The sequence below is a fragment of the Vanellus vanellus genome, assembly GCF_965231255.1.
Source record: "Vanellus vanellus genome assembly, chromosome: 1".
Taxonomy (NCBI): domain Eukaryota; kingdom Metazoa; phylum Chordata; class Aves; order Charadriiformes; family Charadriidae; genus Vanellus; species Vanellus vanellus.
In genome coordinates, this window is record NC_138905.1 from 222824156 (window position 1) to 222846770 (window position 22615).

Sequence of the window (22615 nt, forward strand, 5' to 3'; positions counted from 1 at the left end):
AGGAAGCCGAGCAGGGCCGAGCCCTCGGGGGGGGCGGCCAGGGGCGGCCGGGGGCACCCCGGCTCCTTGCGAGCCCCGCGCCGCTGGAAGAGGCTGCCCAGGCTGAAGAAGGGCAGGGGGCTGCCAGGGGCTGAGGCATCGGACAGGGGCAGTGGCTCGAGGCCGGGCTGGTCGCAGCCCCCCACCTCGGGCAGTGCCGGCAGCGCCGGGGCTGTGTGCCGCCGCAGCGGGGCCAGGGGGGTGGTGGGGGGCAGAAGGGGGCTGCCGCAGCGCGGAGGGCTGGGGGGGCCAGGGGAGTCATCCCGGCCGGGGGTGGCCAGGCGGGGCTCAGAGCCGGGGCGTGGGGGGCGCAGGCCGTGCCGGCCGGGCTGCGGTGTGAGTGGGAAGGGGGTGTCCATCCCAGCGTCCCGGGGGGCTGCGTCCCGCGCTGAGCACGTGGCGATGGAGCGACGCTTCAGCCGCTCCTGCTCCAGTTGCTGTCGCCGGTGCTGCGCCTGCTCCCGCGCACGGTTCTCCTGCGGGGCAGAGGCATGTCGGCGATGGTGGGGTGCGGGCAGCAGAGCCGACACCAGCCCCAGAGCTGGCACCGGCCCCAGGCAGAACATGGCGTGGGGGCCGGTACCTGGGCAGCGGCGAGGAGCCGGCCAGCGAAGGCGTGCAGGATGGCGCACAGCTCCTGCAGGCCGCCAGGCGCCGCGTCCTCGCAGAAGAAGTCAAGCGTGGCTGCAGCAGCATGGTGCATGTGCTCCAGCGTGTCCCACACCCCGCGCAGCTCCGCCTCGGCCGCGCGGACGAAGGGCTGCAGCTGTGGCCCCAGCCCCTCGGCGCCCGCCGCCCGCGCCCCCTCCAGCTGCCCCGACAGCCGCCGCAGCTCCCCCTCCACCTCCAACACCTCGATCCTGCCGGGACACACGGGTCACCCGTCACCCCCACCCCACCGTGCCCCCCGCAGATGGGACCCCTCCTGCCCCTCTGCTCCCGCCCTGCCCCAGCAGGCGCCACCCCGGGGTCAGGGTCCCCGCTCGGTGCTGGGACGCGGGGACGTCCTTACCGTGAGGCTGGGCCCACGTGCCGCAGCTTGCTGGGGAAGTCCAGCAGCTCCTTCTCCGCCCTGGCTGCCTCCTGTGGGCGAGAGGGGCACTCAGCAGCCCCGGGGGGACGGGAGCATCCCCAGGGCGCAGCAGACACCGAGCTCGGGGCAACGGCAGAGGTGCCCCCGATCTGCCTGAGACAGCCTGGGGCATGTGTCCCCACGTCCCCATGTCCCCATATTCCCATGTGTCCCCCCATCCCCAGCCAGACGTGCTGCAGGGATGCTGCGGGAGTCACCTGAACCAACCCCACATTGACCAGGAAGGACAAAAACATCCTGGAAGGCACGTGGGGCTTCGGGGGGACTACAGCAGCGGTGACTGGAGGGTCCAGATGTGGCTGAGGAGGGACAGGATAGCGCCAAGGGCAGGAGGGGGAGGATGGAGCGGGCGCAGATGGCAGCGCTGGCTCCCCGTGGGCAGAGAGGGGGTGAGCATGGGAAAAGCCACGACGGAGCTCAGGGAAAACATCCTCCTCCACAGGCACATCCCTGCTGGGGCGGCACAGGCAGTGACCTTGCACAGGACAGGGGGGAGCGCGGTCCTGCCGGGGGCACGCAGCTGCCCGCAGCCATGGGGATGCACCGGCGAGCCCCACTCCAGTGGCACCCCACAGCTCCCGGGCAGCAGGGGAGAACCGGGGATGGGCCAGTGGTGGCACACTGGTGCAGGGGAACAGGCGCGCGTGGCCAGTGCCACAGCCCGGGACAGAGCCAGGCACCTGAGTGGCAGCCACTGCCCAGAAGGGCCGCGGGTACAGAGGCTGCTGCTGCTGGGAGGGTGGGCAGGAGAGCAGGACACGGTTGTGCCCATGGCCACCACCTCTGGAGCAGCCCCGAGGGCCAGGGAGGGGAGTGAGGGGGTACATGAGGACCGCGTACAGTTTAGGACCCCCATAAGTGAAAAGCCCACTGTGGGCATGGAGCCAAGAACACCCCCCCCCCCCGGTAAATCTGGTGCTGGCAGCGCATGGAGGCCGGGTGCTGTGGCCCCACCGGTGCTCACCATGGCCACGAAGTGCAGCAGGTCCATGCCCGGCTCATTGGCCTTGGTGTCTGGCAGCTTCAGCAGCGAGGCGAGGCGGAAGCCAGCGGCGCTGCCGGCGTAGCCACCCTGGGAGCAGAGCAGGGGAGTCACGACGGCCCCGCCATGCCAGGGGGAGTGGGCAGCAGCCCCCCGCACCGCAGGCTCACCGAGTTAAGGTGGTTGCCAGCGCTGAGGATGAGGTGGAGGATGGCGTGCAGCTCCTCGCACTCCAGCAGCTCTGGGGAGCGGCCGAGGGGTGAGCGGGCACAGGGAAGGTGCCCCCCCACCCCCCGCACCCACAGTCCCAGGGCACCCCACAGTGCCGCTCACCGGCGGCAGCAGCTGTCAGGGTCTGGATGGAGCCGCGCAGGGCGCTGAGCCGGGGAAAGAACTCCTCCTTCAGCACCAGCAGCTCCAGGCGCCGGGCGTAGCTGGGGGAGTGAGGGGTGAGCGGGTGGGGGCGCGGGACCCCCCTGCACACGGGACCCACACCCACACGACCCCCCGTCTCCCACCTGGGCACCTCGGTGAGCAGTAGCATGAAGAGCTCGGGGTCGGGGAGCTGGCGGGGGCTGCCGGGGAAGGAGCGCAGCCGGGACACCTGCAGGCAAAGAGGGGCGTCAGAGGGGGCCGCCGTGTCCGTGTCCCCCCCCCCCCCCCAGCCCTCACCTCTGCGGCGCCGGGCAGCAGCCGGGAGAGCTCCAGCAGCTTCTCGGCCCCGTAGGGCTCCCCGACGCCCTCCTGGATGTCCCGCACGATCTGGCGGACGGGCCTGGGGGGGGATGTGTCAGGCACAGGTGACACCCCGGCCGGGCACCCCCCGGCGGCCAACAGACCCCCCCCATCCCTTCTGGGGAGGGACAGACACCCACCCGACACCCCGCAGCGGGTACAGTGGGGTGCAGGAACCCCCCATGTCCATCCCTGTGTGCACAGGGCAGCAGGAGCCCCCACTCCCCACCCGGGGAGGTGGCAGATCCTGGCATGTGTCCCCCACGCGGGGACCCCTGGGGACAGGTCTCATTCTGCCTCCCCGGGGGGGGGACACACATGGGTGTCTTCCCCCATCCCTCTGTGACCCGGGGGTCAGTCCCCTGGGGGGTGCAGGTGTGGAGGGGTCTCCCTGGGGGGGTGGGACTGAGCCCCAGGGGTGGGTGTCTTAGGGGAGTGTCTGGGGATGTGCACCAGGGGTGGTGTCCCAGAGGGGTGTCCCGGAGGGGATACCGCGGGGGTGAACTGCCGGGGGGGTGTCCCGGGGGGGCAGCTCCGCTCACCGCTTGACCTGCTTGAGGAAGACGCCGAGGGCGATGCTCCGTTTGGGCTCCAGCAGCGCGGCCTGGGGGGGTCAGGGAGCGGTCAGGGCGGCGGGGGACCGCGGGGGAACCCGGGGGGGACCCGGCGGGGGACCCGGCGGGGGCGGGGAGGTTGTCTCACGGCGGGCGGCGGGCGCTGCCCCGGGGAGGCCCCGCGGGGCTCTCGGAAGAGCAGCCGGAGCCGCGGCAGGTCCAGCGGGGGGGGCGGGGGGGTCCGCGGAGCCCAGACCGAGCGGCGGCCGCGCACCCGCGCCGCGGGCACCGGGTCCCAGTGCAGCGCCCGCAGCCGTCCCCCCGGTGCAGCCATCGGCGGGGACGGCAGCGCCGGGGGGGGCGGCGGCGGCGGGGGCGGCGGCGGGGTGGGGCGGCGGGGTGAGCCCATGGCCGCGGCGACGGGACGGGACGGGACGGGACGGGACGGGGCGGGGCGGGGCGGGGCGGGATGGGGCGGGATGGGGGGCACCGGCCGCCCCGCGGCTCCTGAGGCTCCACCCGTCCCGTCCCCGCCCCGGGCTGGCGGCCGGGGGAGCCGGGGGGAGCCGGACCCGCTCGGTGCCCGTCCCGGTGCCCTCCTCGGGGCCACAGCGCCCGACCGGAGCCGTACCCGCGGCTGTGGCCCGTCCGTGGGACACCCCGGTGCTGTGGTGACAGACTGCACCGAGACCCCCCGGGAGCAGCAGACGTCCTGTCTGCCCCTAGGAACGTGCCCCACCGAGCCCCCCCCGCCCCCCCCATGGGGTCCATCCCCAGTGTCCCCATTCCCTCCCCGGGAGGGATTTGCCCCCACAGCCACATCTCAAGTCCCGACGGTGCTTCGGGCAGGTGAGAAGGGTGTGGGGGATAAAAGCAAAGGGCCATCACCCCGCGACTGTGACGGCAAATGGCAGCAGATGCCCAGGGAAGACTAGGATGATTCTGCCCTTCTGCTGCTCTCTGCTCTGGGGAGACCCCCCTGCAGTGCTGCCTCCAGCTCGGAGGCCTCAGCACAGGAGAGACATGGACCTGGTGGAGCGGGGCCAGAGGAGGCCCCGGAGATGCTGGGAGGGCTGGAGCCCCTCTGCTGGGAGGACAGGCTGGAAGGGGGGGGGGGGGGGGGAGTCAGCCTGGAGAAGAGAAGGCTCCGTGGAGACCTCAGAGCCCCTTCCAGTGCCTAAAGGGGCTCCAGGAGAGCTGGGGAGGGACTCTGGGTCGGGGGGGGAGCCATGGGACAAGGAGGAATGATTTGACACTGACAGAGGGGAGCTTGAGATGAGATATGAGGAGGAAATTCTTTGCTGTGCGGGTGGTGAGCCCCTGGCGCGGGTTGCCCCAAGAAGCTGTGGCTGCCCCATCCCTGGAGGTGTTCAAGGACAGGTTGGACAGGGTTTGGAGCAACCTGGGCTGGCGGGAGGTGAAACGAGATGATGCTCAAGGTCCCTTCCAACCCAAACCGTTCTGTGATTCCACAAGCAGGAGTGTCCCCCAGAGTCCTCTCCCACCCTTCTGACCAGAGGCATCACAGCATATTTCTCTAGAGCACTCACCCAGTTCCCTTTCAAGCTGTGGCACCCCCAGCCTAGCACTGCACCCCTGCGACAGCACTTTGAAGCATCTGCTCTCTGTCTAAAACTGGTACCTGCCCACATCACAGTATGTCCCCGGTGGTTTTGGGGGCAGTTTGGCGCTTGTCTCACTGTCTGCTGCCGGCCCCAGGCAGCCCTGTCCTCCCTGTGGGGCTGGCAGAGCCCTGAGCTCCCCAAGACATGCTCCTGTGTGGGCACTTGTCAGGGCGAGGCCATGCACAAGCCATGCGGCCACTGCGCAATCCTCCAGCGACAGCTCTGAGCGCAGAGCGGGCAGGGGGAAGTGGGGGGGGAGGCACCGCCCCTGCAGCTGGGAGGGCATAGCTCCCCCCTGCCCCCCCCAGACCCTTCTGGTGCAAGTCCTGGGGGGCAGCAGGATGGGGGAAGGCCAGCCTCACCCCCCTTCCACCCTGCCCCCCCAAGGCCATCCCCACCTTCCCCCCATTAGCCCCCAGCCGGGGGGGGGGGGGGTAGACCCCCACCTCTGCACACACAAGTGATCCGTACCATTTTATTCTGGAGTCTTACAGAAGTTGGGAGGGAAGAGGGGATCAGACCTTCACGGGGAAAGGGGGGGGTGTCAGATCCAGACATTAAATTACCAGGGATTAAATTAGCAAGAAAAACAAACTGTTTTGTCTCAGGAGAAAGTGCCCAAGTGCTGCAAGGGGCCAGGGCTGGAAGCAACACTCCGCTGGAGCCGGACAGAGCTCTGGCGCATGGGACGCCAGCCCCGCCATGCATGGCACCCGTGCCCTCACGCACGCAGACATGCACATGCACCGGACCGGGACACGGCCAGCGTTTGGTCCCTGGGTCGAGTCCCCACCACTGCTGGTGGCCGCCCCAGGTCCCAGTGTTGGGGCAGTGAGGGGACGTGGCCTGGCCAGAACCCACCCCCCACCCCTCGCTAGCAGCAGTGCACAGGGCCCCCCAGCCCCAGTGGCCACCCCGCCGCAGACCGGACAAGCACGGCCCTGGCCCAAGGAGGGGACAGGCACACCCTGGCCCAGGAGAGAGCCGGCACAGGCCACCTGCGCCGGGAAGTGTAGTGTGAGGCTGGGGGGCCCCCGGGTCGGCAGGGAGGGGAGTGCAAGAGCAGCTGCCTGGGGACACCAGGGTCAGCCAGGAGGGAGATGCAACAACCCCAAAGCTGGGAGAGACGGCAGGAACCACAGCCCCCCCTGGGAACCCTGGGGATAGGGAGGGGCCCCTGCCGTCCTGGTGCTGCCCCCCAGGGCTTTGTCTTCATTTGGAAATCCACAGGGCAGGGGTACCCCGGGCCGGGGGGGGGGGTATGCTCCTGTCCTGCCCCCCGGGGAGGCAGAGGGAGAGCTGTGGAGTGTCTCCCCCCCACCCCAAGGTATGTGGTGGGGTCTGGGGTGTGCGGCCCAGCGAGGGAGGCAGGGAGGGCTCCAGGGCTCTGTGCCGAGGGCAGGGCAGGGCAGAGCAGGGCTGGGCTCTGCGCCAAGGGGAAACGGGGGGCCAGGGAGCCTCATCCCCTCCGGGCTCCTCTCCCCGGGCAGCACCAGGGCCCTGCTCGCAGCCGCCCACTCCCACCCAAACCAGGGCCCCCCCAGCTGCAGCAGGGCCCAGGCCACGTCCCCCACGAGCACACGGCCAGAGGTCAGAATTCAGGTCCATGGTGCCCCCGGCCAGAGCACGCGGGGGCGGCAGGGGCGGCTCACTGCTCCTCCAGCCAGGAGGGCTTCTCAGCACCAGGGGTCTTCAGCTTGATGTTGAACTGCTTGAGGGTCTGCTCCAACTGCTGCTGGTTTCCAGCGAAGTAGGCAGAGATGGCGTTGTGGAAGAGCAGTAGCTGCTTGTGCATCACCTTGATCTGGGAAGAGCAGGAGGGGTCACAGCCCACAACAAAGCGGCCCTGCCACCCACACCCAGGGAAGGGGCAAGGAGCAGGGATGTGGCACAGGAGGGGGACGTCGGGGCTGCTGCCGGCAGCTCCCAAAAGCTAGCCCGAAAAGCTGAGAGAAGGCAGGCAGAGACAGGCGTCCCCTGCCCATCCCTGCTGGTCTCACAGCTGCTACCCACCCAAACACAGACCTTGGGCAGGCAGCCGCAAGGCAGCATGGCCAAGGGACACGAGTGCATGGCAGACCCCTGCTCTGTGCCCCGTGGCCCCTTCCCAGCCCCACGTCCCTCCCCACCTTGTTCTCCTCCAAGAACTTGAGCTTGATGGCCACATCAGCACGCAGCTTTTCGTACTTGTCCTTGTGGCTCTGGAACTGGCTCTGGGCTGCGTCCAGCCGGCACAGGGTGCTGGCGTCCCGAGGGCCCATGCTCAGCTCCTCCAGGTCGGTGCGGTATGCATCATACTCCAGCCTGTGCAGGGACAGCGCTGTCAGAGCTACACTGCAGCCCCACAATTCCCTCCGGGTAGGCCCAGCACCCATGTGGAACCCACCCCTGCTCAGCGCGCCACGCCGCCCTTCTACCTGGCTGTCTCGTACTGCTTGACCGTCATGAGCGTGTCCTCCATGGTCTTGTTAACCAGTGTGTTGATGCTGGAGACGAAGAAGTTGACAGCCCCCAGTAGTGTTTCTCCATTCTTGCAGAGCAGTTTCTGCGTTTCCGCATTGTAACCAAACTCCTCCTGGGGGAGGAGGACATGTCAGGGTCCGCATCAGCAAGGCCCCTTTCTCCTCCCACATGCTCAGAACCAACCCAGCCATGGGGGTCCCAAGGAGGTGCTGGGACATGGCCCTTCACACTCTCCCCTACCCCACCGATTTCACAGAGCACCATTATCCCCAACCTCCTCCTGCTTCTCCTCATGCAGCCAGGCTGCTGTGCTGCAGAGCCCGAGGCTGATTTGGGTCTCCAGCTCTCCTCCCCAGGCACAGGGGGCTGCAGCACAGGCAGAGGCCAGGCACGCACCGCTCCCCAGTGGGCATACCTGCAGCTCAGGAGACTTCTGGCTGAGGTCCGCAAAGGCATCCCCCAGGGCGTGCTGCGTCTGCACCAGGCTGTAGAAGTGGTTGGTGAGAGCCCGCGCGAGCTGCAGCACACACTCGTACTTGCGCTTTGTCTCCCGGAGCAGCTCAATCTGCGTCTCCAGCTCCAGGTCCACAGTGCGGGAGCCCCGGCCAAACCGCTCTGAGATCAGCTGCTTGGTACACTGCAGGGCGAGGGAGATGGCATCAGGGGCCCTGGGTCCCCAGCTGACGGGAAGGAAGCACTCCTTGCTGCTGCGGGCAGCGGGGAGCTGCAGAGCTGTCCCCACGAATCCTGCGGGGACATCCCTGGACGTGTCCTATACCTCCCGCTGCTCCTTTACCCCTGGTGCAGGCGCTGGTCCAACCATCAGCCTGCCGCACAGCCCCAGCAGCAAGCCAGGCCATCCCCATGGCCCCAGGAAGCAGCTCACCTTGTACGTGTTGATACCCCATTTCTTGACGATGTCGAACTTCTCCACGGCAATGCCACGGACAACCTCCTCTCCTCCAACGGCCGGGCTGGGGTGGGGCTGGTGTAGCCCGGAGCCTGCAACAGACACAGCCCCACATGGCACCAGCTCAGCAGTGCCCGCAGCGGGCACAGACCAGGCTGCTCCCCCTAAAGCAACAATGCCTGTGCAGCGGGGTGCTGCAGCTGTGCCCAGCGGGCTCAGGGCACTGCCAGGAGCACAGGACTCCCACAGGGCTGTATCAGGGCTCGACAAAGCCCACGCACAACAGACGCACGGTCTGGGCAGCACCCACCCCTGCCCAGCTCTGCCCTGCCTGGGAAGCTGCCACCGTGCCCACTGCAGCACAGTGCCGGGCACGTCACGGCTCAGGCCAGAGCAGCTCTCCCCTGCAGCAGTGAGGGTACGAGCCAGCAGCGTCAAGGGCCGGCCCTTGACGGCTAACCAGCTTGCAGGCGTCGTGACCCGACGCCCTGTGCATGCAGCAGGGAACCTGCTCCTGCGAGCCCTTCCAGAAGGGTCCCACACAGGACCCTGGCAGCGGAGGCAGCTGACCCCACAGAAGAAGGCACTGAGCCCAGCCTGCCCACAGGAGCTGGCAGGGACTGGCCCTGGGTCTGCCTCCTCACTGGCCCAGACACCCCGCTCTCGCCGATGGGATCCCAGTGCCCCCTGTGCTGCACTGCGCTCCTCGCAGCCCTGAGCAGTGTCCTCACTGAGCGGGCCACAGAAGGTGACAGGCAGCACCCAGGGGAGGCACACGCATGGGCTCCTCACTGCAGGAATGATCTCCCACAGCTGGGCACCACTGGGGTCTCACTTTCGAGCCGCCTGGGGCCCTGGTAGCACCGTCCTCTCCCCCAGCACCAGGACCAAGACCCTGCTGCAGCTGCCTGGGGAGGTGAGTTCCGGGAAGTTCTCCCTCCTGCCGCAGCAGGCTCGCCAGCCTGCACGCCGGTGGCCATGTAGGGCTGCAGCCACTGCTCCGTGGAGGTGCTCCAAGGGACCCCAGCACTAACCAGATGCCCTAATCTGGGGTGAGGGGCCCAAGCCCGGGCCAGGGGGCCGTGGAGCCCGGGGGGTGGGCAGCCACAGTACCTGCTGAAGCACCACCAGCCTGGTTGGCCATCCTGCTGGCAGCAGATGCACTGGGGGAGACGGATGGTCCTCGGGGTGGGTGAGGTTGGACAAGACAGCCTGGAAATGGAGGGGCTGGCAGGCATTGAGCAGAGAGGGGCAAGAGGAGATGGGGCGGTGGGACAGGCACAGGGGGTGGAATGGCCAGGACAAAGGATGAGTGTGCGGGCAGGGTGGCAGCAGGGGAGAGCAACGGGAGCAGATGAGCGTGACATGAAATCAGAAGACACGGCTGGCTGCCAGACAGACAACTCCGGCACCAGGCGCTCCCTCCCCGTTCCCTCTCTTCCATCAGATGGGGTCACCGTGCCCCATGAGCCGAGAGCTGGACAGACCCGGTGTGACAGAGATATGGGGATGGCAACCGCGGCACACACCTCCTTCTGTCACCCACTCGTGCTGCTCTTCAGAACAGCAGGCGGGGAGCAAATTCGCCCGTCCCCTTTGCCTGTGCAAATCCACTCGCTCGAGCCTAGTGCAGCATGGAGCGGCTGGGGTGAAGCAGCTGTCTGCTGTGGGGGCGAGAGTCGGGGGACAGAGACTTGCGTGACACAGAACCATGAGGGACGCGAGAGCTGCAGCAGTGTTGGCTTGGCCCAGCCCAGCACCACTGACTCATGGCAGATCCGGTGGGCCACCACTGCCCCGTGCCCAGGCAGAGTTCCTGGGGGGTGCAGGGACCAGGAGTGTTCCGGGGCTGCGGCATGCCTGCTCGCACTGCTGCCCGGCAGGCAGGATGCTGGCAGGCGTGCCCTGCCATCACTGCACCCGCAACCCCAGTACCAGCCTGAGCAATGCATAGAGAAAATAAATGGAGAGCGTGGGCCTCACAGATCCCCTGCCCCGTCCCCCTGTGGGCAGGACATCACCGGTCCTTGTGGCACAACCACTGGCACCAGCACATCCCCAGAGCTTCCCAGGACTAGAGAAGAGGTGGGACACTGGAGTCTTTCCCTGCCACTGGAGGAATGACCCGAGAGTTGCTGCTGCACCTCAGCACGGTGCAAAGCCCTGGCACATCGAGGTGCCCCACACGACCAGCCAAGCTCTCCACAGCGGGAGGTCCCTGACTGCAAGAGAGGGGAGTGCCCATGGCCCACTGCCTCTGCAGCCTCCACACGAGTTACTGCATACAGAAAGCACCGGAGGACTGAGTGCTCCCTGCCAGCCTGGCTCGACCAGCCCATCAGCCCACCAGAAGCACCTTGTGCTTCCCTGTCCCAAGAAGGAGATGCTGCACCCAGTGGTCTAGGCTTGAAACAGAGCTTCTGCCCACACACAGGACCCTCTGCGAGGCCTGGCCTGGAGCCAGCACTCCAGCCTCAGCAGAGGGACCGGGCTCCCAGGCCCTGCAGTTTGAGCAGCACGCTTCCTTCCCCAAAGGCTCCTGCAGCCCAGCGGGGAGCAGGAGGTCAGCAAGGCAAGCTGTGCCCTCCTTCCCATGACAGAGCCTCTTGTTCCCACCTCTGCCATCGCACAAGGAGCAGCACTGCGCTCGGCAGGCAGCCCCAGCCCCATCCGCACCACGGCCCGGCCTACCTTTGATGGTGCTGGTGGGGATGATGCCTTCAGCCGTGCCCCCGTAGCCACCGGAGACGATGCTGGTTTCATTGAGGTTGGGCCCCGACACCATCACCTGCTGCAGGTCCTGGAGCGGAGGGAGGAACGCAGGCAGCTGAGGCGCAGGGCCGGGGTGCACGGCTGAGGACAGCATGGCCCCAAGGCAGAGGGCCTGGGGCAGAGCAGCACGGCCTGCCCCACACAGCCAACAGAACAACACTCAGGGGTCCGGCACATGCCCACCTGGCCCCAGCCACAAACCTGCTCCAAGCCATCGTCCTCCGGCAGGCTGCCCGTGTCCCCGTTGCTACTGATGGGGATCTCCATGGTGGCGGCTTTGCTCATGATCCCGTCCGACATCCTCAGGGCCTGCAAGGACACAGATGCGCTGCTGGAGCCCAGGGACCAGGCAGGGATGGAGACCACCCCCCTGCAGCCAAGGTCCTGGGGCTTCACCCAGCTGGGGAATGCTGGGCTTCCTGAGCCAGGCCAAGGCCTGGGCTGAGCTCCCAACAGCCATGGAGTAGGCAGAGGAGCTGGTCCCATCTGTCCCAGGGCCTCCTGCAGACATTGCCCACCACAGCACAGCATGGCATGGCACAGTACAGCATTATCATAGAATCACAGGATCACTTAGGTTGGAAGAGACCTTTAAGATCATCAAGTCCAACCGTTAACACAGCATTACCAAGTTATCACTAAACCATGTCCCTCAGCACTACATCTACACTCTGCCACTTCCCTGGGGAGCCTGTTCCAATGCTTGACAGCCCTTTCGGTGAAAAACCTTTCCTAATATTCAATCTAAACCTCCCCTGGTGCAACCTGAGGCCGTTTCCTCTTGTCCTCCTGTTCCTTGGGAGAAGAGACCAACCTCCCCCTTGCTACACCCTCCTTTCAGGGAGCTGTAGAGAGTGAGAAGGTCTCCCCTCAGCCTCCTTTTCTCCAGGCTGAACACCCCCAGGTCCCTCAGCTGCTCTGCACAGGACTTGTACTCCAGACCCTTCACCAGCTCCATTGCCCTTCTCTGGACATGCTCCAGCCCCTCAATGTCTTTCTTGTGAGCGGCCCAAAACTGAACACAGCACTCAAGGTGGGGCCTCACCAGTGCCGAGTACAGGGGGACAATCACTTCTCTGGTCCTGCCGGCCACGCTGCTCCTGATACAGGCCAGGATGCTGTTGGCCTTCTTGGCCACCTGGGCACAATGCTGGCTCACATTCAGCCAGCTGTTGACCAAGACCCCCAGGGTGTTTTCTGCCAGGCAGCTTTCCAGCCACTCTGCCCCAAGCCTGTAGCATCCATGGGGTTTCGACCCCAGTTCAGGATGTGGCACTTGGCCTGGCCGAACCTCATACCGTTGGCCTCGGCCCATTGATCCAGCCTGTCCAGACACCTCTGTAGAGCCATCCTACCCTTCAGCAGATGAACACTCCCACCCAACTTGGTGTCATCTGCGAACTTACTGAGGGTGGACTCGATCCCCTCGTCCAGGTTGTTGATAAAGATATCAAAGCATTCTTTTGCAACATGCTGCCCTGGCCCTGCCCACAGCCTCCTGGCTCCCAGAAAGCTCCCAGGGGAGCCACATGTCCCAGAGCAGCAGCCCCAGCCCCACTCCTGCTCACAACCCTGGAGTGCAGCCGACACATTCCCTCCTGCCCTCTTGGCCCAGGGCGCGCAGTTTGGAATGAGAGACTGCTTCCCTGCCCCCCACGAATGTCGGGGTGCAGGAGTGGCCCGCCTGCCCCGGCTGGGCGGCAGAACCTCCCGGGACAACCCGGGCTTTGAAGCAGAGCAGATCCTGGCCCAGAGCCCAGGAGAAGGGAGCCAAGAGCCACGTCTGCAGCCCGGCCGCGCAGCGAAGCGGGGGGGCGGCGGGGGCCCCGCTGCGCCCAGACCGGTCCGAGCACATTCCAGTGGCCGGATCCAGCCCTGCTCCGTTAGCCGCGGGGACGCGGCCCCGGTGACCGTCCCCTCTCCTGAGGCTGCGGCCGGGGAGGGACCGCAGAGCCCGACGCCGCCTGCCGCGAGCCCGCCGGGTGAGGGGGCCGGCTCCCCGCAGCCCCGGCCCAGCAGGGAAACGGGGCCGGCCGCGTCCCCCGCCCGCCCCACGGCGACGCCGGGGACCGGCAGTCCCGGGCAGGCCCCGCCACGGCCCCGGGCTGCGGCCCCGGGACAGAGCGCCCGGCCCCGGCCCCGGCCCCAGCCCTACGGCGGGGGCGGCTGCCCCGCATGCTGGGATCACCCTGCCCGAGCCACTCCCCGGCCCCGGCGCCCCCCCGCTCCCCGCTCCCCGCTCCCCGTTCCCCGCCGACCTTCGCCGCCCGGCACCGCCGGGCCCCCCCGCCCGGCGCTCGGCAGCCCCGCAACCCCGCTCCGCCTCGGCCCGCGACACGCCGGAAGCGCGTCACGCCACCAGCGAGGGCCGCCGGGAGACGCGGCCGGACGTGGCATCACCGACGGCGCCGGACGGAAGTGACCTTTCCGCCCGGAAGTGCCGTCTCAGAGCGCGGGCGGCCCCGCGGAGGCCGGCAGGACCAGGCCGGGCCCCGCGGGATGGAGCCGGCGGCCGAGCACCAGCAGCAGCTCCGCAGCGTGAGGGAGGCCGGGTTGGGTCGGGGTGGGGCGTCGGGCCCGGGCAACGGCGGGGCAGGTGTCAGGGGGTGCCGGTTGCCGGGGAGTCCTGATGCGTGCTGAGTGTCGGGGGGTCCCTGGGGCTTCTGGGGAGTGCCGGGGAGTCCCGGATGCCGGGGAGTATCGGGGGGTCCCGGTGCCGCGGCGGGAGCCGGGGTGAGCGTCCACCATCTCCGCCTCTTCCAGCTGCGGGACTTCCTGCTGGTCTACAACCGGATGACCGAGCTCTGCTTCCGTCACTGCGTCTCCAACCTCAACTACCGGCTGCTCACCGGGAGCGAGGTGAGGCTCGGGATGCCGGACCCCCTGGTCTGGGAGGGCCCGGGGCGCCCCTGGGCGCACTGACCCTCCCATCCCACAGGAGAAGTGCCTGGACAGCTGCGCCGGGAAGCTGGTCCATGCCAACCACCGCCTGATGCGTGCCTATGTGGCACTGATGCCCTCCATCATGCAACGCCGTGTCGCCGACTATGAGGCCAGTGCAGCTCTGGCATCACAGGGATCACCCCCGGAGGGGTCGGCGGCAGTGATCGCTCCGCCAGGGAATGGGGGAGCCAGAGCCACTCCCAACCCACCAGCTCCAGGGGCTCCAGGTGCTGGCACGTAGTGCGACTGAACCCGTCATCCTGAGGCTTCCGACAGCAGTGGCGGGCCAGGTAGCTGCAGGACGTAGTCAGCCCCACGTTACTAGCGGGAGAAGGAACGTCTTGGTGCTGCACTGCAGCCTGGGACCCTGCACGCTGCCGGCAGTCCTGGTCTGGAGCAGCAGATCCCCTCTGCACCAAGGCACAGCCTTGCAGGTCTGTGTCCTCTGGTGCGTCGGTGTCGAGAGCCTCCCGGCAGTGGCCAAGTCTGTTCGCGCCTGGCAGGGTGGGGGGCACTAAGGCAGAAATTGCAGTGCCTGCCCTTCTGGACGGAGAGTTCCCGCCTGAACTCTGTCCTGACAGCTCCAGCGCTTGGCTTTCCTGCCTCAGACTGAGGGTGCTTGTATTTCTAGGAAACGTTTTCCTAGTGCTAATAAAACATCTCTTCATTAACGTCTTGCTGCTAACACGCTGTGAAGGTGAGTAGAGCCACAGTCCCTGTCGGTGCACCCCACAGGTGCACAGGCCGCTCTTCCTGGGGCTGAGCGTTGGCGTTGCTGGTTCTGGGAGCCCTTTTCTCCCCACTTGTGGCTTTTGGCACCAGAAGAGGCTGTGGGTCACAGGTCTTGGGGACAAGCCCTTCCTCGGGGAGTGGAACCATCCCTGTGGAGCACAGCCAGGCCTGGCCCTGGGCATGGCAGGGGGGTGGAAATTCCGTTCAAATACACGGAAAAACTTCTTTACGGTGAGGGTGACAGAGCACTGGAACAGGCTGCCCAGGGAGGTTGTGGAACAGGCTGCCCAGGGAGGTTGTGGAGTCCCCTTCCCTGGAGATTTTCAAGACCCGCCTGGATGCAGTCCTGAGTAATGTGCTCTGGGCAATCCTGCTTTAGCAGGGGAGTTGGACTAGATGATCTCTAGGGGTCCCTTCCAACTCTGAAAATTCTGTGATTCTGTGGTGGAGGTGGCTGAACGTGATGAGCTTGGGAGAGGACTCGATTGCTCCGGGCTGTGTGACAGATGCAAGGCTGCAGCGGTTTGGGCTTGCCAGGTCCAGCCACCAAGGCGGAGCGCATCCCCGGCTAGTGCGTGGCACACAGGCAGCGTTGGTGACAGGCACCGAGTGTGTGGGGCAGTGCCTCTGCCAGCAAGCATGTAAGCGCCCAGCACTTGCCAGGACTGACCGGCACAGGCTGCTGCCTCCAGCTCCTTTCTCTCTGGTGAGGACTGATGTGTGCCGGTGGAGTGCGGGCGCTGGGTGTTTGCACTGGTGCTCTGCCCAGGAGGCGCACCAGACCCTGCGCTGCTCCAGCCCCACGTATGGGCTTGCAGGCTGCTGGGGCTGGAAGCCGGAATGCAGACAGTGGTCAGGGGGATATGACTGGGGAAGCAGGTAGGGATGGGACAGCACAAGGAGCCCAGTGCCCTGAAGGGAGGGCGAGGAGAGCCCAGCCTGCTGCAGGCCACAAGGATGGCATCCCCAAACACAGAGTCCTGGCAGGCTCCCGCAATCACATCTTCCAAATGCAGCAATTTGGACTGTGGTATTTCCTGAAAAGCTCCTTTACTGGATGGGGCTCTGGGAAAGGTAAAAATGCAGATGACATTCTCCTTTCTGCTTCTCCCTCAAGCTTTTCGAAGCCCTGAGGAAGAGGGACCTGAGTAGAGATCGTCTCCTTTCTCCCTCAGCTAAGACCTCCATCAGCCCAGACCTTCTCCTTAGTGACAAGGACCCGATGAGCAGTACGGAGTCACCTGAGAAAAGTGTCCAGGTGCCGCCAGGTACAGACCCCAGCCTGGAACAGAAGCCCCTGGCAGGAATACGAACCCTGTCCAAGATCCCGCTGGCCCCTGCTCCCTCCCCATGCTGAGGGACAGACCCCAGCGCGCAGCCAGAGCAGGCAGGTGGTGCCGTTTGCAGGCTGCCCTGTGTGTACACCGATGCTCAGACGTTAAAAAGCTGCCACAAAGTGTGGAGTCTGTGTGGGGCTGGCGGCCACAGCTGCTCTCCGATGCAGATCTCTGGGTCAGGTTGCCCGGCGTGGCTGGTCCTGGTGACCAAGGGCGAAGCTGGCCACTGCGTGCCCAGTGGGATGTGCGCAGGCTCCCCACGTTCGTCCGTTTTGGCACATGAGGTGCCTGGCAAGACCACCCTCAGATGGCAAATCCGGCTGTGTCGTGGCAGTGGCCAGCTGTGAGCAGTGCTGTCAGCAAGGTTCAGCCTTGCTGCTGGCACAGAGTCTGGAGAGGGTCCCGAAGCAGCTGGGCGGCGTAGGCAGGGGGTGGCTGGCAGACTGCATGGCCTTGGCAAGGTCCCTCAGCAAAGGCTGCCGAGGAGACACAGGTACTGCGGAGAGGAGGGCAGGACCATGGCTGGGATGTGTGGGGAGAAGGGTGGTTTTCCCTGTGGAAGGAGGTCGCCAGGGGAGGCCCCAGAGACCCTTGAGGGTTTCACTGCTGCTCAGCCTGGGCACGAGTGATCTGGCACAGCAGCAGAGTGAGGCAAAAGTCTGTTAACAGCCCTGCGTTAACTAATGCAGCTGATTAGGCTCTGAGGAGCTGCAGTAGGACATGGCAGTACCGTGTGATACAGGGCCAGGATCAACCCAGTGTAAATAAATGGAAAGGCACACACATTTCATGTTTTCTGTGTGAAACGGTGAGTGCTGAAACTGCCACTGCCACTCGACTGGTAGAGCTCCAGGGGATGATCGCTATTTCTGTGCCAGTGGCAGTTCAGTGCTTGGGGGGTCAAATAGCAAATCAAGTGCTAGGAAAAGGAACAAAGGCAGCACTGGGGGACAAACCAGAGCACCCTTACAGTCCCCTCAGCACATGTGGCCAAAGGGCTGCAGCGAGGGTGCAGGTGGCGTGTCCTTGGCAGGAGAAGGTGCTCGTGCCATCCCTGGGTCCTGGTCTGAGCAAGAGCAGTTGCTGAGCAGGGCAGTGGTTGCTCTTTTGGCCTGTATCAGATTATGGCTGTGACAAAAACTGCTTTGTGCAATGCAAGTCATTGACATCTGTTGATTTCAAAGAAGTGTTAGGTTCTAACAAACACTTAACATCCTTCTAAATTTCTTATCCTTCCTTGCTTGCCAAGAACTGACAACTTCACAGTGGAAGAAACTGAAGAAAATCTCACAAGTTCCTTCTGTCTGAAAAATTTCCTCCTGATTAAGTTTAACGTGGGTTTCCTCAACTGTGGGAAATGAATCTTGTGCAGTATCAGCTACAGCCGTCACCGGCTGCAGCTGTCCCCTGCTCACTGGTGTGGGACACAGCAGAGCAAAGCTGCTGGCCCCACGGCTGCCTGTGGTCAGGCAGTCTTGCTCAAAGATTTATCTGCAGCACCTTTTGTGCTAACATTTATGGGTTAAAATGTGCCAGGCACTGCAGCGATGACTTATTCTGGGCTACCCAGCGGCTCCAGCATGCATCTCCCAGACTGCATCTCCCCATTGTCAGACAGCTTTTCTCCCACATGTTGCAGCTGGTGCTTGTAGCAAATGCCCAGGTCTCTTCCTTGAGGCACGTGGTCCGGGACACCTCTGACAGAAGAGTGGTGCCGGCTGTAAAAGAAACGCTGCTGTCATTAATAGCAGTTGCATCATTTTCCTCACACATACGTGCTTATTTTAATCCAAGTTACTGCTCCTAATCAGATTATAGACAAAAGTCTTGGCGGGCCCATCTGTGTGCATCGGCAGGTGAGCGTGAAGCTGCGCAACAGGAGAGGAATTTGAGAGCCCTTGCTGTAACCTGGTGGCTCAGTGCCTGGCAGCGACAGAGCCAGGTGCACCATCACGGGTCAGAGCTGCTGTCAGTGCCAATGCTCAGCACTGCTTTTCTGCCAGCTGCTTTTCCCCTCCGCCACCCCAGCGCCTGCAGCCTGAGCCACCCCGAGCGCAGCAGTTCCCACCACAGCCGAGCTGCATCTCCCGTGCTGTCCCCTCCTGTGGCACAGCCGGTGTCACAGGCACTGCCCGTGGCCTGGCGTCCTGCTGGGCAGCCTTGTGCCCCACTGCCAGGACACGGCTACGAGGATCTCAGCGGTGTTGGACCTGATTCATAGCGTGCCCCAGCACTGATTCCGCTCTGAGACATGACGTTGCAGTCGGGGACCTGCAAAGCTGCCAGCATGGGTCCTCTTGTCCCTGCTGGGTGCTCTGCCCAGTGCTACACATCTCATGTCACTTTTGCCTGAGAGTAAAACTTTTTAGGGCCATGTTTATTGGCTGTGTTACTGGAGATGTTGCTCTGTCAGAATAGAAGTGTATAGATCAGGACTCCTACACAAGGGGCGTAGCTTACCAGTTGTATGGACCATTCATCATATGGATAACCAGGTGTTCTTCCAGGGAGCGCTGAAGAGGGTTCCTAATTCCTTCCATATATAACAAAATATCTACATAAGTGATCTGGATGATGGGATCAAGTGTGCCCTGATGAAGTTTGCTGATGACGTCAAACTGAGTGGGGAAGTGGACACTTGGGAAGGGAGAGCCACCCTGCAGGAAGACCTGGACAGGCTGGAAGAGTGGGACAAGAAGAACCTTATGAAGTTCAACAAGGACAAGCATAAGGTGTTGCCCCTGGAAAACATAACCCAGGAGTGCGGCACAGGCTGGGATGCACCCGGCTGGGGAGCAGCTCCGTGGAAAGGGTCCTGGGGGACAACAAGCTCAATACAAGTGAGCAGTCTGCTGCCACGGCAGAGAAAGCCAACGGGGTGCTGGGCTGCATCACCGCGGGCACCACCAGCAGAGAAAAATCAGTCATTGTCCCACTCTGCTCATTGTTGGTCAGGCCACACCTGAAACACTGTGTGCGGTTTTGGTCCCTGCTATGAAAAAGCAGTGGCCAGGCAGGAGAGGGTCCAGGGAAGGGCCACCAAGATGGTGCAAGGCTGGGGAAGCTGCCATGTGAGGAAAGGCTGAGAGAACGGGGTTTGCTCAGCCTTGAGAAAAGAAGGCTCAGGGGAGACCTTCTCACCACGTTCCAGTATTTAAAGGGTGGCTACAAAGGTGATGGAGACTCTCTTTTTACAAGAGGTCACATGGAAAAGACAAGGGGTTATGGGTACAAGTTACTTCTGGGGAGATTCCGATTGGAGACAAGAGGAAAATGTGTCATAATGAGACAAATTAGCCATTGGAATAATCTCCCCAGGGAAGTGGTGGACTCCCCAGCATTGGACACTTTTAAGATCCAGCTGGACAGGGTGCTGGGTCATCTTGCCTAGACCACGCTTTGACAAGAAAGGTTGGACCAGACGAGCCTTGAGGTCACTTCCAAGCTGGGATTCCGTGATTCTATGAAAAAGAGAAGTCTGTGCCCTTGCAGAGGTCTCGATCAAACTCCTCCACTGGGAGGAGGATTCTCCACTGGGAAAGATACATTTTGCCCATAAACAAATGTCACAGAAAATTCAACAAAGAACAACAGCATCTGCCTCAGCTTTCAAAAAGATAACATACGTGTGGGACGAGAACTAAGATTCTTTTCTTGAACTCTATTCCTCCGTCACTGATGTTTTGCAGCTGTCTTTGAAGAAGCGAAATAATTCAGAACAGTTTAAAATAGGGCCCTGGTGATTTATATTATTTTTGGGAAATAATTTATCCTAAAGGCAAATGGGCAGATTTGTTTGGCCAATTGCTGCCAAATTGCTTACTGTAACAAGTGGGGCACAGGCAGTGTACAGCAACTGATGACACAGCTTTGTGCACGGCAGCGTGCACAACTGCCTGCGGGTTTTTGCAGCTGATCAGTGCAAGAGAAGCCCATGAGTGTCAGCAGACGCTGAGGGCACAGATGGTGATGGCTTATTATGGCAATTCCGAACTTGTGACCTACCCAGAGATGCCAGCGCTCATCCTGCTGTGCGGACCAGCGGGTTTCTTGGCGAGGCTGTCTGCTCTGTCTTCCAGCTCTCAAACAGGGAATCGGGGAGAGCGTACCCCATTTCGTGAGATGGTAACTACCACCCGAGCCGCACAGTTGGCTTGTCTGAGAGCAAACCACTATATCGCGTACATGTGTAAACCTGCGAAAGGTAAAGCTGAGCCAATGCCTGCCGGCTCATGCTCCTGCCTCACCCGTCTTCCCTTGCCACAACCCTACCTGCTCCTGCTGCCTGCAGCACTGCCCAGCATGCCCGAAGTGCCAGACTGCGGCGCTGCTGACATCCCTTTGGTACCCACTGATTGGTCTGGACCTTCCCTGGGTGGAGTTTTAACTGTCTGTATGTGCAGCTTTGCTGCGCGTCTGCAGCCAGGCACCCCTGACTGCAGCATTTCGCTGCACCGATGTCCATCATGTCACACTAAACTCTCCTCTCCCTTTGCATTTGTATTGCCTTACGAAAGTGTGGGGGCATGCCCTTGCTGCTTACAGCACTTGCTCCTGTGGTAGATGCTTTTTACAGCCACCTTCTTCTCCCACCCCCTCCATGCCCGATGAAGGGCTTCTTTTTGTATTGCTGAAGGCCTGTCTATAATGCACACAGACATGGACACACATTTACAGACTTCACTGTGTTTTTATAGACCGCTCTACATTTTCTGAGAGACAGCCATCATCTTTACTGCCCAGGCTGCTTGCCAGCCTGCTGGCCCATGGCGGAGGCAGCAGCACAGAACCCCAGAATGGCTGCAGTTGGTGGGGGCCTCTGGAGACCATACAATCCCATCCCTCCTCCAGCAGCGTCAGCCGGAGATGATTGCCTGGGACCATGTCCAGTTGGGTTTTGAAAATCTCCACGGAGGGAGAGTTGAGAGTCCACACCCTCTCTGGGTAACCTGCACCAGTGCTTGACCATATTCACAATAAAAATGTTTTTGAAAGGGAACTTCTTATATTTCTTTTTTTTTTTTTTTGTGCCCATTGCTTCCTGTGCTTTCACTGGTTGCTGCTGAGAAGAGTCTGACTCTACTGTACACCTTCCCTTCTGCTATTCGTATAAATAGATGTGAACACCTTGAGCCTTCTCTTCTCCGGGCTGAACAGTCTCAGCTCTCTCAGCCTTTCCTTACAGGAGAGTTGCTCCAGTACCTTCATCATCTTAGTGGCCCTTCAATGGACTCTCTCCAGTACGTCCATCTCTCTCCTGTACTGGGGAGCCCAGCACTCCAGCTGTTCTCTCATCAGTGCTGAGTAGAGGGGCAGGATCACCTCCCTCAACCTGCTGGCAACAATCCTGCTCCTGCAGCCGAGGGTACCATTTGCCACCCTTGCAGCAAGGGCACATTGCTGTCTCATCTTCAATTTGGTGTCCACCAGGACCCCTAGGTCCTTTTCTGCCAAGCAGCTTTCCAGCTGGGTGGTCCTCATCGTATATTTGTGCACTTGATTTTTCCTCCCCAGGTGCAGGACTTTGCACTTCCCTTTGTTGAACTTCATGAAATTCCTGTCAGTCCATTTCTCCATCTCTGGATGGCAGCACAACCCTCTGGCCTATCAGCCACTCCTCCCAGTTTTGTATCATCTGCAAAAATCCAGTCTCTGGCAGTGGAGTTTCTTCAGTCTCCACCACAGTGCTGGCATCCTTCGCCGGACAAACAATGCGCTCACGGGAAAATGGGACGTGGCCTTTTTGCACTTCGGTCTTGGTCATTCCTGTGAAGAGCACAAAGCTGGAACCTTGAAGGCATCACTGTAGAGGGGCACAAGTTCACCCCCCCAGTGTCCCCAGTGGTTCCATGAGCCTGTGCAGGTCTGCACACACGGGTTTACGTGTGTCTGTGGGTGTGCAAGTGCACACACACAATGCATTTTACTGCCAGCAGAGCGATACGGGCAGAGCCCTGGCTGTACCCACGTCGCTGCATTTCCAGATCTGCCAATAGGCTGTTTTACTCACCCTGAACCTACTGCCCTAAGTGCCCCTCACCCGCTCATGGCCCACAGTCTGCCATTCCACTCACGCTTTCTTGATTTCTTTGGGTGTGTTTGCTGGTTTATGCCAGCAGAGAGCCCCCGGGGCTTTCTGCATTCCACAGGCAGTTGGACGGTGTTTGTGCGAAATGCTGAAAGGCTTTTGGGGGTGTGCTGGAGAGGTAAAACATCTCTCCTGCCCCTGTCCCCTATTGGCCCCACAGAACCAGGGCTTGTTGGCTGGAAGGAACTGGGCAGAAGGGGCAAACCCTGGCTTTGTATGGGTGGTGCACAGTGTGTACATGAAATGGTCCCATGGGTACATTTTCTGGACAGCAGGGCTTTGCGTAAAGGTACAGATGACCAGCTGTACAGACACATCTGAAACAACAGCAGGTCCAGGTAG

At 62.9% G+C, this 22615-nt stretch overlaps 2 protein-coding genes across 2 annotated transcripts; one reads left to right on the forward strand and one right to left on the reverse strand.

The window, feature by feature from the left end:
• Window positions 1-5489: 5489 nt before the first annotated feature.
• ARFIP2 (ARF interacting protein 2) lies at window positions 5490-13521 on the reverse strand. The gene is made up of 8 exons (XM_082495813.1): window positions 13432-13521; window positions 11375-11482; window positions 11093-11201; window positions 8378-8493; window positions 7907-8128; window positions 7446-7603; window positions 7158-7332; window positions 5490-6832 (listed from the first exon to the last, which is right to left on the reverse strand). The coding sequence occupies exons 2-8, from the start codon at window positions 11471-11473 to the stop codon at window positions 6677-6679; spliced, it is 1035 nt and encodes a 344-aa protein (XP_082351939.1). The 5' UTR covers window positions 11474-11482; window positions 13432-13521; the 3' UTR covers window positions 5490-6676.
• Window positions 13522-13595: 74 nt separating this feature from the next.
• Window positions 13596-14787, forward strand: TIMM10B (translocase of inner mitochondrial membrane 10B). The gene is made up of 3 exons (XM_082498423.1): window positions 13596-13711; window positions 13937-14032; window positions 14112-14787. The coding sequence occupies exons 1-3, from the start codon at window positions 13673-13675 to the stop codon at window positions 14355-14357; spliced, it is 381 nt and encodes a 126-aa protein (XP_082354549.1). The 5' UTR covers window positions 13596-13672; the 3' UTR covers window positions 14358-14787.
• The last annotated feature ends 7828 nt before the right edge of the window (window positions 14788-22615 follow it).